At 41.9% G+C, this 19,096-nt stretch overlaps 2 protein-coding genes across 2 annotated transcripts in view; both read left to right on the top strand.

The window, feature by feature from the left end:
• Nucleotides 1-278: 278 nt before the first annotated feature.
• Nucleotides 279-19,096, top strand: part of LOC137970176 (eukaryotic translation initiation factor 3 subunit B-like) — a 34,585-nt gene continuing 15,767 nt past the window's right edge. Inside the window, exons 1-7 of the mRNA XM_068816690.1 lie at nt 279-459; nt 2,223-2,418; nt 2,763-2,882; nt 4,308-4,365; nt 6,324-6,452; nt 14,300-14,457; nt 16,719-16,767. Coding sequence (XP_068672791.1) covers nt 288-459; nt 2,223-2,418; nt 2,763-2,882; nt 4,308-4,365; nt 6,324-6,452; nt 14,300-14,457; nt 16,719-16,767 — 882 coding nt within the window. The 5' untranslated portion in view covers nt 279-287. The remainder of the gene's footprint in view (nt 460-2,222; nt 2,419-2,762; nt 2,883-4,307; nt 4,366-6,323; nt 6,453-14,299; nt 14,458-16,718; nt 16,768-19,096) is intronic.
• LOC137970346 (uncharacterized) lies at nt 8,570-13,525 on the top strand. Its single transcript, XM_068816867.1, has 2 exons — nt 8,570-9,733; nt 10,013-13,525. The coding sequence occupies exons 1-2, from the start codon at nt 8,570-8,572 to the stop codon at nt 13,523-13,525; spliced, it is 4,677 nt and encodes a 1,558-aa protein (XP_068672968.1).

Below are 19,096 nucleotides of genomic sequence, written 5' to 3'. Positions count from 1 at the left end.
GGCATTTGTGAAACTGTCAACCGCTTGTTCTAGAGAGCCGATGTTTTGACATTTTTTTCAAGGGAACAAAAAGAAAAATTACTGTGAAGTTTGGCTACCTAAATCCTCTCCGTTCTTGAGATACAGAGGGAATTGTGGCTCCCGAAAATGTCCCGTAAAATTTGGGGACCTTCGAGAAACGGGCCCCTGATTACATCTGTTCGATTTTCGCGCTTCTGTTCACTCGTTCCAGTCTCTCATGTATTTACGTCACTGCGCACGTGCTATTTTTCGGAGCGCTCGCGGCCATGATCGGGAACATGGCGGACGAAAAGGAATTGGATGAAAAGGCGGCTAATAGCGATTCAGAAGAAGAAGATGACGAAGAGGAAGAAATGGCCAATGGAAGAAACGATGTCGGAGGCGACGAGTCGGAGTTTGATGATCCAGAGGGCTTTGTAGACGATATTACGGACGAAGGTAAAATCTTGAATACAATTGGTGAACACGCTAGTTGTATTTAGCAAATCGGTACGGTAATCTTGGAGCATTTTTGTCCGTTTTCTCGGCGTTTGATTCATTTTTAAAGTAAGGGCGTAACAAACAATTCTTTGCTTAACAAATGTTTTTTTTATCTCGCTATCCTCTATGCTTAGCTACCGCGTGGATCACAAAATTGGTTAACGTAGCCTTTAATTAATTACAACATTTGAACTTCTCATTTTACTCTGAAAATTCAGGGGTAATTCAGCTTTTTTGCAAGGTGGATTGAGATATTAGGATGCGTTTGCATGATCCCTTGAGGTGTAATTCGAGACGATATCGATCATAACTTAATTTTATTTGCATTTTCTCAAGTTCTTCGTTTAAGTACACGTACATATGTGAACATTTACACCGGTAGTTTTACATGTGAACATTTTCGAATTCTCCGGTACTTGTAGTCTTGGCTTTTTTTAAATTGCTATAACTCTGAAAGCTTTAAGTGGGTAATTTTCTCCGCATTGCTTTTTCATTCACAATACTATAAAAAGGATGTGTTCTTTAAAGGAATATTAATATTTGTCATTATGTTATCAGTGTCGAGCAATTTTTTTGGAAATTTGGTTAAAATATTTAAAGTTTTCAACACGTTTTGTGATACATACATAGCAGACTTGAAAGTGGTGTAATTATTATACTATTACAAATACTAGTAGAAATAATGGATTAGTATAGTGCATTTGATGTCTAGTAAAATAACTTTATTTATTGTACTGATTGCCCAGAAATATTCAGGGAAAGTGGACTTGCGGGGTGCTTTCAGGCAGTACACAGAGAGAACTTGAATCTCTGTGAAAAGCAGCTGAGTTGACAAATCACAACTCGTTTGCCACACGGGGGTGAATCGCAGAGTCTGTTTTGTACAAACCACACCACTATAAGGCTTTCTGATGCTCTGATAACAATGGTCATATTTGCAAGTGATACTTGGAATAAATCAACACAACTTCACTTACGTTTGGGAAAACGGGGAAGAAAATGCTCAAACAACTAACATGCGGAACTCCAAAGCACATGGAAATATAGGCGATTTTTTTCTGCCTTGATTTGGGTATTCGGGCATTGTGATACGAACCCGATGTCTAGGCATGACAGATTCACAATCTCATCAGGTAGAGGTGGTGTGTGCCCATTGGCTAGCCAGTCCAAGATGGCATCCAAACACTGAAAATTGCATGGCATCACAATCTATATCCATGAAACATGTTCAAGACATTTGAAAAACAACACTGATTACGATGCATCCTCCTTTGTTGGAACGCAGTTAGGATTTCTAGTATAATTAAATTCCAGAGTGTCCATTTTTTTTGTTATAGTAGGTAAAACTTAAAGTCTCTTTGAAGTGGAACAAGCTTACACTCAGCAAAATTATACAACAAATAACTTCCTTCATCAGTTATTTATGGCTGGGGCTATATCGTTTCAGTTTTCCTGTTTGTGAAGAATCTGAGGTGAACAATGTCTTCAAAAAAATCTTTTCAGGGTTTGCACATTTAATCACAGATTGTTGTTCTTCCTAAGACAGGATAGTTTGGCTGCTAAATGGCTCATACAAAAACTGTTCAATTTTTTTTTAACGGCAGACAGCCAGAGAAGCACAAAGAAGCTAGTTATTTTAAGTACAATGTGGTGTTTTCCGACTCATCAGGATATTCTCAGTCTTGTTTTACTGTAGATTAATCCAGATGAATCTTTTTTAGAGCTTTTGGGAGATATCTTGCAAGAAAAGCCAGTGGAAGTCGGCGGAACAGACTGTATAATTGTGGTTGATAATGTGCCTGTCATCCCACCAGACCGACTGGAAAAGCTAAAAAATGTTATCCGCAAGGTTTTTTCCAAGTTTGGGAAGATAATCACTGAGCACTATCCACAGGATGAGAATTTACATACTAAAGGGTGAGTCAGTAAAGTAGTGCATTCCCTAAAATGTTACTTTATCTTCTACGTTTCAAGCCTTGATACATGTATGAACACTGCAGTGCTTGTTTCAGAACCTGTGGAAAAGCCCTAGAAACTCTACACTTGTTGCATACCATAACCTTTTAAATCCTCGCTCGAGAGGATGGTTTCACAAGTGTGGCCTTTACAACTGCATCGGTCAATCTTTAAATGGTTCAGCTAGTAAAACACTGACAATTTTTTTAAATAAAAGTTACACTTGTGAAATAAACTTTAAGCAAAAGATTAGACATTTTTTCCCAGATTATTTAAAGAGAGAAAAAATTTTTATAACTTTTTAGCTATATCTTCCTGGAATTTTCCAATGCAAAAGATGCGGCACAAGCAGTCAAAACTGCCAATGGCTACAAGTTAGACAAGCACCATATATTTGCTGTCAATCACTTTGAGGATTTTGACAGGTCAGTTATGTTCAACAATATTATTTGGTAAAGATGAAGTGAATGTTGTTGGATAATCCCTGAGAAGTCATTGGGGTCATTTAACAATACATTACCCTCCTTAGACCAACATTTTGGTTGATGACAAAGTGACAGCACACTTGCACTTTAAAAAAAATTAATAGAAATTGGCTGTAGCTCACTTAACCACTGGGCCAACTGGCCCAGTGGTTAGGACTCTTGCCTTGAGATCCGGAGATCCCAGGTTCAAGACTCGTTCTGACCACTCGTTGAATTTGTTCGTGGTTGTCCCTAGTTCAACTTCTCGGCTGCACTTGTAAATAGTCATCTGGTTTGCCTCCAGCCAGTTGGGATTATTAACAGTTGTAGTTGTGTTCTGTCATTGCATTCGTGTTTCATTGGCCCTGAAAAGCCCCAATGGGGAGCGGCCAATTAAGTATGTATTGTATTATTGTAGAAGAAGTGGGCTTCAGCACAGACGAATATGCTGTAGGGCAAAATTTCAGGTTTATACCCAGGGTTTCCACTCGCCTTGAAAAGTCAGGGAAATCTGAAAATGTTTCAAAGTCAGGGAATTGTCAGGGAATTTTGAAAAGGGTCGGGGAATTAAAAAAAAACAGTTCAAAATTCAGGGAAATTTTATTTCGCATCTGGATATAAAACCACTCAGATTTTCTTTGCTATCTATGTGCTTTGTATAAATAATATTGGTCTTTCTTGTCCTCAGATTACTAGGAAATCCTAAAAGATTATATCGGGGAAAAGTCAGGGAATTTTGCTTTAATGGTAGAGTGGGAACCCATGCTTTATTACAATTTACATACAAATCTTACATTTTCAGAGTTTTCAAACCACTGCTGTTATAACTAGAAGTATCGATTTTGCCTTTTTCTTTCACTTTCCAACAATTTGAAACACATGCGTTCATAACTGCCAGGATCATACAATAAGCGCCAAAAGTGTTAAGACACTTTTTCCTGTTAAGGAATCTTGGACAACCTCCACCCCCTAAATCTTTTTCTCTAACCCCCTCTCTCCCTAACAAGGTTGTTTTCAAATGCCAACACTTCCTTTTTCTGTGACCAACATTGAAGGAGGGAGGTAGGGGAGAGGGGAAAGTACAAGTGGAAAATGTGATGTTAAAGTGATTTTTGTCTAACTGTGGTCTTTCCCGTTCAGTGTCTCGACTACTTTTGTTGCTTATCGTAACTTCACTTGAAGGGTATCGTGTTAGTGTGTTGTAACCATGCTACATGTATCACCTTTGCTAAGTCCTGCGGAAGGTTGCAAATTAAAAAAGAAATTTAATAACCAGAAAATTAAATTTGCAATAACCATAATAAAAATAATAATCACAAGCTAAGAATCATGAAATTAAAGTCTCATGGCAAGAATGAAAAGAATTATCCAACTTTTTCCTTATAGATTAGCAAGTCTAACAAAGGATTGGGAAGCACCTACCAAACAGCCATATGTTGAACAGGCAAGTTCTATTACTGCCATAGCTATTATTTTTCTTAAGTGTGCATGCGGTCTTCATTTGAAGAGACAAAAATGTGGTGCTGCAAATGATGAAGTTCTCCTTTTGCCAGTTCTGCTTCTGAATTCATTTGTTGACAACTGGGAGAGGACAAATTATTCTGATGCTTTTAAATTGCCATTACCAATATTCATTGCAAGTAGAGGGTAGTCGCTGTGAAAAGCCAAAAGGGAGGGGTGGGTGAAAACCCAGACAAAGAACTGAAAGCCACCTGTTACAGTGAAACCCGGTTGTTTGTTTGCATACCACTTTGCGATGTTTTCACGCAATGTTGTGACTGTTTCTTATTGGCACTTTGCTCTGAGCAAGTCAAAGGTTAAAATTTTGCAACTTGCACACAGTTGAAGTCCAATGGGATGCCTCAAACTGTAATTACATTGTGAACCTTCTCCATAGTCGTTTTGGTATTGATAACTTTAATATTTTAGAAGGCCCTTCAAATTGATTCGAAATGATTAAATTTCTTTGAAGAATGTTCATGTGGGGAATCTAGTATTGGCAAACTGAGTTTTCGCGGAAAACCAGTTGTGCTTCATGCCAAGAAATGTGGTGTTGAATTGATATTTCAACCCCCTTACACTGCTGAATTAAATTCTTGTGAGTTTTGCGGGTTGATGAAGGCGTATTTGAGACAACACGAACAGTTTTCAATTGACTTCACAGAACTTGTGATAATTCAAGGTTTGCAAACAATCACACTGGCGATACATTGTGGATTTTTTAAAAAATAATTTCTTTTTTCACAGCCTTGTGAATCCTACCCAATGTAGAGTTATTATGCTGTAAATTTATATTGTGAAAAATAGAGTTCAAGGGTTTTTTTGAATGAGTGAGCGCTGAAGGTAAACACCGGGCAGCAAGTTGAAATTTGAACTTGCAACTTCCTCGGAGCAAACTGCCATTCAAAACACCAACGTAGCATCACAAAATTCTTCATTTTCACGTAACGTCATCAAAATTAATAAATGAGGAATTATCAATCCTTTTGAAATTTTAGTTTAGTTTGTTGTTAGAACTGCTGGATACTTATCTTTTTACAATTTCTCAGTTTGATCGGGTTTTTAGTCTTGTGATAAAGCAAGGTTAAATTCCGAAGCGTGCCACGATATTGCAATTGCGGCCAAGGCCAAAAATGCTGTCATGTAGGTTACAAGAGTGACTTATCTGCGGAGATTTTGCAATCTGAACAGTCCTTGTATGAGAATAAGTACTCATGAATATAGATGTTTGTGAGCCCTCAGAAGACAACCCGATGACATACATTTTTGTTAACTTCCAGCTGCCATACTTGTGCCCCTCACAGGGACACAAACATGATGTCTCCATACAAAGCCTTATAAATTTGAGTAAAACATTTCTTCGAATATCTCATGGACTGAACATCGCACAGACCTAAACCTTTGGGAGACTGTTTGAATATTCATCATCTTTTATCCCTTTGATTCTTGAGTTTACTTGTTGAATGGTTTTGAAGGTGGTGTGACAGTGAAAACCAGCAATTGCAAAGTGGCGCGCAAATGAACAACCAGTTTCATTGTAAAACGCTCTGCTTAACTACACAGTAAGAAGCTGACTGCTGACTGTTTCTAAGGAAAGAACCTTAGCGGCCAAAGCCACTGACTTCTAAGGGACATGCACAATGCAGCACTAACCGCTATTGCTGTGGTAACCTTGGGATAAAGCACTAACACCAGTGCTAACAATGCTTGCTCCTTGTTCATCAATAAGTTAAAGTGCATTTATCCACATTTTATTTGAAAAATACTAAACAGGTTTACCAAAGGCAGTGATATTATTTGCAGAGTATTTGCCTCGGAGGGGGCTTCAGGGACCCTGTGTAACCCTTCCTTTTGTATGGCCCTCAATTAAGGGAACTTCATGTATGCTATTCATCTTTTTAGGAAAACTTGAGGTCATGGCTTTTAGATCAAGATTGTAATGACCAGTACTCTGTGATTCACGGTGGAGGAGACAAAGTTGCAATAATGTGGAACACTATCCAAGAATCAATTCTTTGTAAAGAAAGAATGGTGAGATCAAGCTCTGATTATTTGTGGTGTGGAATTGAATAATAATAATAATAATCATAATAATAATAATAATAATAATGAAGCTGGAGAGGAGTCTTGGAGATGGCTCAGGAATAGATTCTTAAAAAAGGAGACAGAAGGTTTCACTCGTGTTGTTCCTAGGAACAAGCTTTAAAAACAAACTTGATCAAGTACAGCATAGATAAGACCTCAGAGACACCACTGTGTTGATTGTGTGGAGATGCCACTGAAACAGTACGATACATTGTCAGTGAATGCAAGAAGCTTGCCCAGAGAGAGTATAGGAAGCGCCACGACAAGGTGGCCCTGCGTGTACACTGGGAGATGTGCAGAAAGTATGGGATAGAGTGTACTGACAAGTGGTATGACCATCAACCCTTGCCAACCGCAGAAAATGGAGAAGTGAGGATTACCTGAGACAAGACTATCTACACAGACAAAGTGCTGAAACATAATTGGCCAGATATTACTCTACTGCATAAAGACACACAGAAATGGACACTTATTGACATAGCTGTGCCAGCGGACCAGAACATGTATACCAAAACTGAAGAGGAGAAGGTTGAAAAGTACCAGGAACTAGCATTTGAAATCAGAGGATTCATGGAGCCTCGAAAGTCAAAGTAATACCTATCGTGACTGGTGCTCTTGGAAGCATGTCAAAAGGTGCAAAGACCTGGTTTGGCAAGCTAGATGTACCTGACTTCCTTGGAAGTGTACAATTATTGGCCATCCTTGGAACTGCTCACCTGTTGTGGCCTTGCGCACGCTATTGGTTGTCAAACGCTCGTTATCGACAATACCCGACTTTTAGCTGTTAATTTCTTTGCTACAAAGTATTAATCTAGAATACCGGTAATACGGAAAACAAACGCTTGTCTATTATGTCTGCTGTTTATTTTGATACTTGCCTTGAGTTGATTTTGCTTTGTTAGCACACAGCCAAGACAAAGTTGGTGGAATCGGAAAAATTTTCATCCGGCGCGTTACATTTTTACCCGAAACATCGCACTTTTAACATCGTTTCTATGGTTTGTATCATTTCAAACTATCTATCGTTCGTTTGGTTGGCGGCATCTATCGTTTGAAAGGATGGAAAGAAAAGGTTTAAAGCGTTTTGAAGGTTTCAAAGGTTTCGAGCTTTTCAAAGTTTGTACGAAGGAAACCAAGTGTTTTACAAACCATTGAAACGATTCAAACGAAACGAATCAAACCATTTGAACGCTAAGCAAAACGAAAAATTTAATTTTGGTGTGATGGTTAAAAATTTAGTGCAAAAACTAGTAGTGTAACGCTAGTTCTACCACTATTACTCTAAAAGTACTCATTGTCTGTGGATGAATGTTTCCCAGGGTATTGTCCAACTAATGTGCACCTGAATTTTTAATGTTTTGGGCAATTTCTTGAGAGAAAGAAAATATTTACACAAACATCTCAATCGCGTCCACTGCTGTTGTTCTTGCTGATTTCAAGTGCGGGTTTTTTATTTTGTTGTTAATTGAAAACAGAAAGATATTTTGAAGCTTTCTTTTTACCAGCTAAATGCACATGAAATTTACTTTCCATTTCTGTTTTTAGATTATTACAGTAACGTTGTAATCTTAAAATCCAGCGCTTTATTTAGCGTTATGTATTTTGGAACGGCCTTGACCACCAATACCGTGCGCAAGGCCTTGTGGAAAGTGTTGTCTCTAAGCTACGGGGAGTTGCTGAGACACAATAAACATTACAGTACGCCATATTTCGCATTGTTGTGTAATTCCCGCCACTAGGTCACATAGCGTAACCCATTGTTCACGCCGTCGTTTAGTTCGGGTTATTGTTTCGCTTTGCATGCACGCTTAGTTACCTCATTGTCACAGTTCGCGCATAATTAGCTTGGTGCCTTTGTTACCACTTTTGCCTGCTTAGTTTGGGTTGTATTTGCATCTTGCCTTCGGTTAATAAACGTGTTCTCTCGCTCGGAGTTTCGGCTCAACTCACTGGCGTGGTGGCAGCGCAACTTTTTCAAAGAACCCACGGAAAGAACATCAAAGCTGTTCTTCGATTTTAGCCGCCTCTCTGAGCAATCAAGCCAGAATTCGTGAACCGTAGTGATGACTTCACACAGAGCGCCGAAACAGTGGTCGCTTTCTTCGAATGAAACTATTACTTCGATCGAAGCCTGGGAAAACAATCTAAAGTACATCTTGTCCCTCGATCCGAACTTCGCAGACTTTCTTACTGATGGATCTTCGTGGGGTAAAAAAACAAACGCTACACCCCTACGTGGTTTCTCCAACGATCCTGAATCTGTTCCAACGGCGAGAAGAAGGACTGCTGCTCAAAAAGTAACACATTTAGAAATGATGCTCGGCCAAATTGCCAATTACGCCCCTATCATTTCTCGGAACTCAATCGTCAAGAATTCTACATCAATTAGCGGCGTTTGGCAATCGATCCGACAGCATTATGGCTTGCAGTTAACTGGCTCCCGTTTCTTGGACCTCGCGAACATTTCTTTGAAGCCTGAACAGCGTCCTGAGGATTTATTCCAAATCTTAATGGCCTTTATTGAGGACAACCTACTCACCAGATCCAGCGGAATCACTCATTGTGGCGAGATCCCGGACGCTGACGAAGAACTATCTCCATCCCTCGAAAATTTTATTGTTCTCACTTGGCTACGCCTACTCCATCCCAACCTTCCACGACTTGTGAAACAACGTTATGGAACCGAATTACGTAGTAGGACGTTGGCCTCTGTGAAACCTGAAATCTCTCAAGCTCTCGAGTCGTTACTTGACGAGCTCCACACCAGTGATGAATCAAAGGTTCTACGCTCTGCGCCCCCGACTGATCATCGCTCATTTGTTCCCACACGACGCAGGCTACTGCCTAAACCTCGAGCTGTCAAGTCTTGTCCTCTTTGCCAGCAGGCCGGCCGCCCAGATTTTCGGTCACATTTTCTCAGCGGTTGCAAGTTTCTGCCCGAGCCTGATCGTCTCTTCATGTCCAAGATTCGCCAAGTGGCTGGCATTGAATTAGAGGAGAGCAGTTATGATTACCAGTACTATCCTGATCTGACTAGCCCTCCGGGTTTTGAAGAATTCACAGATATGCAGCATTGTCCCTCCAGAGTCCTACCTACTATGACACCCCCTGCCACTCGTCGCGTAAACGTCTCCCAGTCTCCATTCCTTCACGCTTTTTATGGTCATCACCCTTTACGCCTTACAATAGACACCGGCGCAGAAACTAATATGATGAGAGCTTCTTTAGCCAAGCATATTGGTGCTAAGATAACTAAAAGCTCCCAGACTGCTTTGCAGGCCGACGGTCGCACCCCGTTAACTGTTGTTGGTGAGACCCGCCTTCCGCTGATTCGTCAAGGCAGACCTCTTACTTTGGAAGCTCTCGTTGTCGAGAATCTTGATGTTGACATACTCGCTGGAACACCCTTCATGGCTTCCAATGACATTGCAGTCCGCCCCGCTAAGCGTGAGATCATCATCGCTGGGTGTGACGTGGCGTCTTATGGTTGTTCCCAAAGTCCTCAGACCCACTACGCTGTCAGAGCTTGCCACCTCCTTCGCGCCCCGAATACTAACACAACCGTCTGGCCGGGTGAGTTCCTGGAAATTGACACCTCCTCAGTGCTACTTAAAGATGCTACACTTGCCATTGAGCCCCGTATGGATTCGGTCTCTTCTAGTCACCTCAAACCTGCTCACACCTGGCCTCATCCCGACATTGTCCAGTCCATTGGTGGGAAACTGAGACTTCTCAACAATACCGAGGAGCCCCTACTAATCCGCAAGAACGACCATTTATGCCAAGCACGTCTAACTGTTCTGGAGTCCTCCATAGAGCCCTCCTCAACCCAAGCTGCAGAGCCGTGCCCCAAGTCTACTACTCCTCCCTCTTCTTCCGTCGAGTCCGTACATGTAGACCCTGACGGTTTGTTGTCCCCTGCTGAGAAAGCCGCGTTCATTTCGCTACTGAAGGAATTCCAATTGGTTTTCGATCCCCGTATTCCTGGTTACAATGGAGCTGCCGGGCCGATTGAAGGGGTTGTGAATATGGGCCCTGTCGAGCCTCCCCAGCGAAAAGGGCGTGTCCCACAGTACTCTCGCGATCAACTCGACCTGCTTCAAACCAAATTTGACGAACTTGAGGCTCAAGGCATTTTTAGTCGACCAGAAGATTTAAACGTTGTGGTGGAATACTTGAATCCATCCTTCTTGGTGAAGAAGAGGAATGGCGGTTTTCGCTTAGTCACAGCCTTTACTGACGTGGGCCGCTATAGCAAGCCCCAGCCCTCACTAATGCCGGACGTGGACTCCACTCTTCTCAAGATTGCTTGCTGGAAGTACATTGTAGTCTCTGATTTGTCTCAGGCGTTCTACCAAATCCCACTTGCAAAGAACTCCATGAAGTATTGTGGCGTGGTTACACCCTTTAAAGGCGTTCGTGTCTACACGCGTTGCGCAATGGGAATCCCCGGTTCCGAAACGGCCCTCGAGGAGCTAATGTGCCGCGTCCTGGGTGATCTCCTTCAGGAAGGGTGTGTCGCTAAGATTGCCGACGACTTGTATTGTGGTGGTAACTCCCATCAAGAGCTCCTTTTAAACTGGCGAAAAGTCCTCTCGGCTCTCGATCGCTGCAACCTTCGCCTCTCACCTGCGAAAACCATAATCTGCCCAGCTTCTACCACCATTCTCGGTTGGATATGGTCCCAGGGCTCGATCCGCGCTTCTCCCCATCGTGTAGCTGCTCTTGCTTCTTGTGAGCCACCCAAGAATGTACGCGGTCTTCGTGCTTTTGTTGGCTCATACAAAATGCTTGGTCGGGTCCTTAGTGGAGCTGCTAAACTCCTCGCTCCTCTCGAGTCGCTTACGGCTGGTCGTCAATCTCAAGACACCATCTCTTGGTCTGATGAGCTCCTAGTATGTTTTCGCTCCTGTCAAGAAGCACTCACGTCTAACAGATCCATCACCCTCCCCAAGCCTGATGATCAACTTTGGATCGCAACCGATGGTTCCGTCAAGATGAATGGCCTCGGCGCCACTCTTTATGTGCTTCGTGACCAGAAGCTCCACCTTGCCGGATACTTCAGTGCCAAATTTAAAAAGCATCAAGCCTCCTGGTTACCATGTGAAATAGAGGCATTGTCTATTGCTGCTGCCGTCAAGCATTTTGCCCCTTATATAATTCAATCAAAGTCTAAGACTTATGTACTGACTGACAGCAAGCCGTGTGTCCAGGCCTTTGACAAGCTCTGCCGTGGACAGTTCTCCTCCAGTCCCCGAGTGACTTCGTTTTTGTCATCTGTTAGCCGTTACCAAATCACACTGCTCCATTTGGCTGGTTCTGCCAACCTGCCTTCTGACTTTGCTAGTCGTAACGCACCAGCTTGCGACGACCCTCGCTGCCAAGTTTGTTCATTTGTATTCGAAGCTGAAGACCTAGCTGTGCGTCCCATTTCTGTTCATGATGTGCTATCGGGGAAGACGTCCCTTCCTTTCACAAGCCGTTCCGCCTGGCTCCAATCGCAACTAGAGTGCCCGGATTTGAGACGTGTCCACTCTCATCTTAAGCAGGGCACTCGCCCGTCAAAGAAGCTGACAAACATTAAAGATGTCAAGCGTTACCTGAACCTGGTCTCCATTTCCCGTGACGGCCTACTCGTCGTAAAACGCGATGAACCTTTCGCTGCGCCCCGCGAATGTATTGTCATTCCACGCTCTGTTGTTGATGGCTTCCTTGCTGCCTTACACGTGAAGCTGGACCACCCCTCCCGTCACCAGATGAAACTGGTTTCACAGCGTTATTTCTTCGCTTTAGATTTGGACAAAGCCCTGGATCGGTGCTCGCAGTGTTGCCACCTATGCTCTTCCCTGAAGAAAGTTCCATCCAGCCTCATTGAACAATCAACCTCTGATCCCCCCGACGGCTTTGGTATTTCCTTCGCCGCAGACATCATAAAGCGCTACCGTCAGCTAGTACTTGTCGTCCGCGAGACGTCCACGTCCTTCACTGCAGCCTGCTTGTTGGATAACGAACGTCGTGAATCCATTCGCTCTGGTCTCCTCCGTTTGTGCCTTGAGCTGCGACCTCTGTCTGGCCCCCCTTCCGTCATAAGGGTAGATCCCGCTCCTGGCTTTGCTTCTTTAGGTGACGATGAAATCCTTAAGCAGTATGGCTTTGCCGTGGAAGTCGGCCGAGTCAAAAACCCGAACAAGAATCCTGTGGCAGAGAAATGCGTCGCAGAACTTGGTGATGAGCTTCTACGTGTTTGTCCTGAGGGTGGTACAATCAGTCCTCTTTCCTTAGCTGTGGCGACAGCCAATCTCAACACCGGTATCCGCAACAGAGGATTGTCTGCCCGCGAGATGTGGCTTCAACGCGATCAATTCACTAACGCACAGATCCCTTTTTCCGACCTCCAAGTTGTTCGACAACAGCAGTCGTTGCGGCTCCGTAACCACCCCACAAGTGAGAGATCCAAAGCCCCAGGCTGTTGCCCTCGCCCGGCCACGCCCGTTCAAGTAGGCGATTTGGTGTACATTACTTCTGATGGCTCCAAGACCAGTGCCCGCAATCGGTATCTTGTGGTCTCCGTGGATGGCCTATGGTGCAACGTACGCAAGTTCACCGGTTCACAGCTGCGTTCTACCTCCTATCGCGTCAAGCTGTCCGAATGTTATCGTGTTCCTGACCTAACAGAGACCACGTCTAACCTCTCTCGTCATTACAGCTCCGCTTCCTACCCTGAAGATATCGACGAAGAGCCTCTCACCCCTGAGCACGTTGACGAGGAACCCACTCCCCTCCTTACACCTCAGAGCACTCCGAGTCCGGCTCCTGCTGTAGTTCCTAGCGAGCTCGCTACCCCACCAGATCCTCAGCCTGACATTCATCATGTGCCCGAGTCTTCCCCTCCCCCGAGTGGAAGCATGACTGTTGACATTGATGCCCATATCCCGGAGCCTACCTCCTCACCTGGCCCACGCCGGTCAAGCCGTTCAACTCGTCGTCCGGCTTACCTCAAGGACTACATTACATATTAAGGACAATGTTAGCTATTTGTAACTGCTTGTGTACTATCAATTCCCAGCCTAGTTTTATTTCGTATTTATTACTCATCTACCTTAGCGAGGAGAAGAAAGAAGAAGTCACGCCATATTTCGCATTGTTGTGTAATTCCCGCCACTAGGTCACATAGCGTAACCCATTGTTCACGCCGTCGTTTAGTTCGGGTTATTGTTTCGCTTTGCATGCACGCTTAGTTACCTCATTGTCACAGTTCGCGCATAATTAGCTTGGTGCCTTTGTTACCACTTTTGCCTGCTTAGTTTGGGTTGTATTTGCATCTTGCCTTCGGTTAATAAACGTGTTCTCTCGCTCGGAGTTTCGGCTCAACTCACTGGCGGTAGAACACCCGACAACTGGAGAGAATCGAGTAACGTAATAATAGTAATAATGATAGTAATAATAGTAATAATAATAATTCTCATAATAATAATAATAATAATAATAATAATAATAATAAAAGTTACAAAGAAAGAAAAACATTGTCCTCAGTAATGCCCATTTTGTTACATTCTTGTTCCATTTAAAATCTCTTGGCAATCTTGATGACCAACTCCTGTATCATGCAGGGAACCCAGAATAACCCGTTCCAGACATGTTTTTCTTTTTTGTGGTCTCAGTGATTTGAGTTGAATTCATTTATGGTCGACTCCCCGTAACTTGAATTCTCGCTAACTTGAACCAAAATTGATTTCCCCTGGATTTCCATCATACATTTACAAGTTTGATGTGTTCTTTCCTGTCGTGTACAGAACTGGACTGAAACATATGTACGATGGTCTCCCAGAGGCACTTACTTATCTACCCTTCATCATCAAGGTATAGCTCTTTGGGGAGGAGAAGAATTCAAAAGGCTCATGAGGTTTAGCCATCCTGGTGTTCAGCTTATAGACTTTTCTCCTTGTGAAAGGTATGTTTCTCTCATCCCTTTAGTGGATACAAAAAAACAACCAGCTTGAGACTGTTCCCTATTTTCCCTCAGGTGGCCTCTCACACGAAAAGATTCCTTATGGTAAAACTTGTCGTTTTTCATGGATAGTTGTGCAAAGCTCTGCATAAGCCATGAGAATGACATGAGATGCCGTTTCAACGACTCAACTTCCTGTGTAAAATATAAGTCAGTCGTTTAAACGACTCAGGCTATCCCTGTAAAAAAACTCGCCACCCTCGAGGAAATGAAGGACTTAAAACAAGAACTATCTTTCAGTTTACTGTTAGCGACGCATTTCTTATCTTTATTCCTGTACAATGTTAGAAGTTATTTTTTTTGCGACTGCGAATGACATGTAAAGGCCTCCGCACACTAGCAGATTTTTTTTCGGCAGACGCCAAAAGTCTTCACTTGTTGCTAGTGTGAGGTGAATTCTGACAAGTCTTTGGCAAGATCGGACAATAATTCTTGGGTTTCTAAACAATATATATTTTTTAAAGTGCCAGGAAATATTTTTTATAAAATGGTTTAACAACGTAATGTTGGGACGAAAGTCTGCGATGTCTTCGATTGTTATATTTCAATAACCCATGCAACTCTTCATGGTGTGCCGTTCGCAATATTCAATGCTTTTCAACCTTGTTTGTCGCCAAAACTTGCTGGGCCGTTCAGTTGTGCAGTTTTCTTCAGTGGTTCGGTCGTGCGAGTTCATCCATGGTCGTTTGATAGTTCACGCCACCTGTGAGAACGACTTTCCTACCTGTTTTTAACCTGTCCACTTGCCGTGCATTTGGCCGTTTGCGCAGATACCTTAAGGAACGTTTTTGCGTAAGAGGTCACATAGGCTGCTGAGAACGTCCATCCTCTTTTTTGCAAAAACAAGTGCTTGTAAGGAGAGTGACATATCTAGGGAGTGGGTAGCTAGGAAGTGGCGGATATTTCTAAACCATGAAACAGCGAAACATCGAAATGCAGCACCAAAACACCATGTATGACCCCACCATACATTGAATACTAACCGACAAAGGTTGGATTTGAGATTAAATATAGTTTTAGGCCTAATTAGGCCTAAAATGTTGTTGTTCCTAATTCATTGAGTTTAAGATAAGGATTCAGGATTCTTAAGACTGTGATTAGAAGCAATAATGTACCGTTTTAGGTCTAATTAGGTCTAAAACAATATTTAATCTTAAATCCAACCTTTTTCAGTTAGTATTCAATGGATGGTGGGGTCATACATGGTGTTTTGGTGCTTCGTTTCGCTGTTTCGTAATCTCCGGAAGTGGCATTGGAATTATGGGGAGACGTGCGGATTTGATTATATTCATAATTATACATATTTGTGTGCTATAATTATTAAATTATTATTATCATTGTTATATTATTATCATTATTATTATTATTATTATTATTATTATTATTATTATTATTATTATTATTATTATTATTATTATTAGGAGACTATAAGGTCTCCACTTGATCTCATATTCAGGGTTCCTGTTGTAGCAAAATTGGCATCATCTGATTGGTCTATTATACATTACATCCCCAAATGCTATTCTATGCGCTGTCATTTGAATTTTCGATGACAAACCACCTTTACCCTCTTGCAACTTTCTCTAAGTGTTCATGCAGTAGGGCACTTTTTTTACCTAAGTGTTGTCAGGTTCTAAAGTTGATGCAGGGAAATGACCCTATCTAATTAAACCTTTCCCTTCTAACACTGTCACTTGTACAAGTCATGTAGATTATGCTCTAACACCACAGAGTTCGAAGTTGCGACTAATACTTAATTTTTCCCTAAATATGTGACAAAATATCTGGATAAGTCATAAATCCTTCGACATTTGACTTAGTTTGAACTAGAAGAAGAAGATATTGCGTCTTTTTACGCACTCAACGCACTAAAAAATATAAAAACTGTAAAAGTAAGACCTAAAAGTCTTGAAATTGGATGTCAAAATTTTGTGTGCATCTAATTTGGGTCAATTATCCTGGACATAAACTTTGGCAAAATTGCAACTGGATTAACTGGATTAAGGTGAAAGCATTAAATTGGTGCCGCAGATCTTGAAAAAGGTTTTACTAAAAATGTGTATTCATTGACAAGTTGCTCTATGCACCCGGCCCAAAAGATCACAAGCCGCTTTCAGATAATTGCATTGTACGGAGGGCCAAAGACTGTACATTGTACTTACTGTATGCAGCAAGCTCAGTATCATCTTTGCATTTTGCTGCAGGTATTTGGTAACTTTTAGTCCCTTAGCAGATAATCCTGATGATCCACAGGTAATTATTTAATTATTCAATCCTTTACATCGTTGTAAATAAATTATAATTAGACCTTTCCAAAAAATCCTGCATGTTCACCAAATCAAACCATCCACCCAGAAGTGGCAGGATGGAATTTTACGTGGATCATGCCGGCATATGCATGATATGGTGATTTGAATTACATGTGCCGAAATGCATAGGGGCCTATGTGTACCTTGAAACATCCTTGAAACATCCACTCCCAAATCTTTCTTACAGTGGTAAATGTAATGTTTAAAAGAAGAAGAGGAGCAGTGTTTTATCCGGTTTTATGAAATAGCCAGCATATAAAATGCATTCTGATTGGTCAAGACCGGTTCATTATATCCCCATAAAGCTCATCTGCACACGTCACACATTCATTATAGCGCAACATACACTGTATGCATGCAAGCTACGTCTGCCGTTGCACCGTTATGGCTGAAGATGTTCCTCAGTTTATTCTCAACTTCAACTTTCTGAATTCTTATGAAAATGAAAGCAGCGAGTGATGTAAGCGATGAGAATTCTCAAAGGATAGAAAAAAGCAAACGTTTCTCTGACCTCAGTGACCAACGCAGAAACCAAATTTAATCAGTCAATATCAAAAATACCATAATACTCTTTGTTTGTCCCTCCAAAATTTTGCATAAACATTGTTTTTATTTTCTTTCGGGACTTGTAATAGTCCCAAGAGAAACTGGAAACAATATTTATGCAAACTTTTGGAAAGACAAACAAAGAGTATTATGGTATTTTTGATATTGGCTAATTTGGTTGATGTGAAGGCCAGAGCAATGAAAAGTTCAACCAACTCTGTTGTCAAAGTTTTGAAACAGGTAAAGGTAAAGTAACTTTATTTAACATCGGTAGTTCCTTCAGCTACAGGCTGGTATCAGTGGAAGCCGACGGTGCGCCCTTTACCCCCCTGCCTCTGTCAGTGCTCTGTTTTACGGGTATTTAAAGCTATAGCTACATGGATCAGAGGAAAGTTGAAACAGATGTTTAAGTCACCGAGGATCGAACCGGGGACTTCTGGCTCCGAAAGCCGCGCACTAGCCAACTGAGCCACGACTTCTCCCAAAAGCACTAAGGCACACAGATATACTTATCATAGACCACCAAAAATAGAAAGAAACACTTGAAATTTAAATGTGTTAATTTCATATGAAGAATCATTAGAACAAAGCAAATTATGATCTCTGTACAAGCTATATGAAAAGTCTTTATGTCAACAGTAAGCTTAACCATTGCACTTGTAAAAAAACTAGACACTCCGTGAGGGTACACTGGGTTGCCTGTGGTACATGCACCGTTCCGAACAATTTTTTTCAAGGTCATTAAGAAGTCATACCAGAAGAGGCCCTTTGGATCACAGGTCCTCACACGTTCGTACGACAAAACAGATCTGTCCTTGCGTAATATGTAGCTCTAACAGGGCACGATATTGTTTTGGTATTGTCTATCATTGTAGTTCCATGGTCGAAGTCTTGGGTAAATGGTCTGAGAAGACATGTGGGTACTAGCAAAGTATTGAACCCAGAAAGATTGAAGAAAATAAATGGGAAGTGAGAAACATTGGCTTCTGGGCTGACATGTTGATAAACTTCTTTTGACCACAAGTTTAAGCGTGCACGCTGAGCATCTGACAGCTTTGTAATGCCGAAGTTCACTGAAGTTAAGCCCTGTTCGGCGGGGTTAGTGTTTGGATGAGAGACCAAAACAATATACCCCTCCTAAAACAGAAGCATTGGACCGAAAATACTATTAACGATAACAAATGTGAACTCTCCAGGACGGTCGATCGAGAATAGCATTCGCGTTACATGACTTTCGACGCCATTGCCAGTTAAGTTAATCGTTCTACTGTGTCCACCAGAGAAATCTACGCATTTCCCACTACCCTCTCGATCCTAAGAAATATGCGCAGAAGGCTCTATGCACAAAGCCACCACTTAGCAGGGGAGTGACAGGCAAGACTTTTACCGACACGAAAAATAACAAAAAAAACCCACGAAATGAAACCGAGATTCCGACTGGGTTTGGCAACCCAGTAATGATCTCACGTGGTCGTCTAACACGGGTTTTAAAATAAGACAGAAACCTAGTGAAAAATATTTCAACATATCAAAAGGTGAGGCTAAATGATAAGCTTAAATTATTGTTCTAGAATAGAGTGCTCAGAAATTTCTACCCTTTCCTGAAGTAGAAACTCAACTTCATCATCTAAGATTTCTTCATCTCCTCTGTGGAACTTACCAATATCATGTGAAAGTGCCTTGTCTCCTTGATTTGTGGTCAGTTGTTTCAGAAACAAATTTTGTCC

This window comes from Montipora foliosa, chromosome 9 (assembly GCF_036669935.1).
Source record: "Montipora foliosa isolate CH-2021 chromosome 9, ASM3666993v2, whole genome shotgun sequence".
Lineage (NCBI taxonomy): Eukaryota > Metazoa > Cnidaria > Anthozoa > Scleractinia > Acroporidae > Montipora > Montipora foliosa.
Note: the sequence above shows the minus strand (reverse complement) of the source record. Positions and strands in the feature narration are given on the sequence as shown.

Excerpts from the sequence above, each read along its gene's own strand:
- LOC137970346 (XM_068816867.1), top strand. The coding sequence starts at position 8,570 with ATGACTTCACACAGAGCGCCGAAACAGTGGTCGCTTTCTTCGAATGAA. Across the intron at positions 9,734-10,012 it reads ATATGATGAGAGCTTCTTTA|ACCCACTACGCTGTCAGAGC; the intron begins GCCAAGCATATT and ends CAAAGTCCTCAG.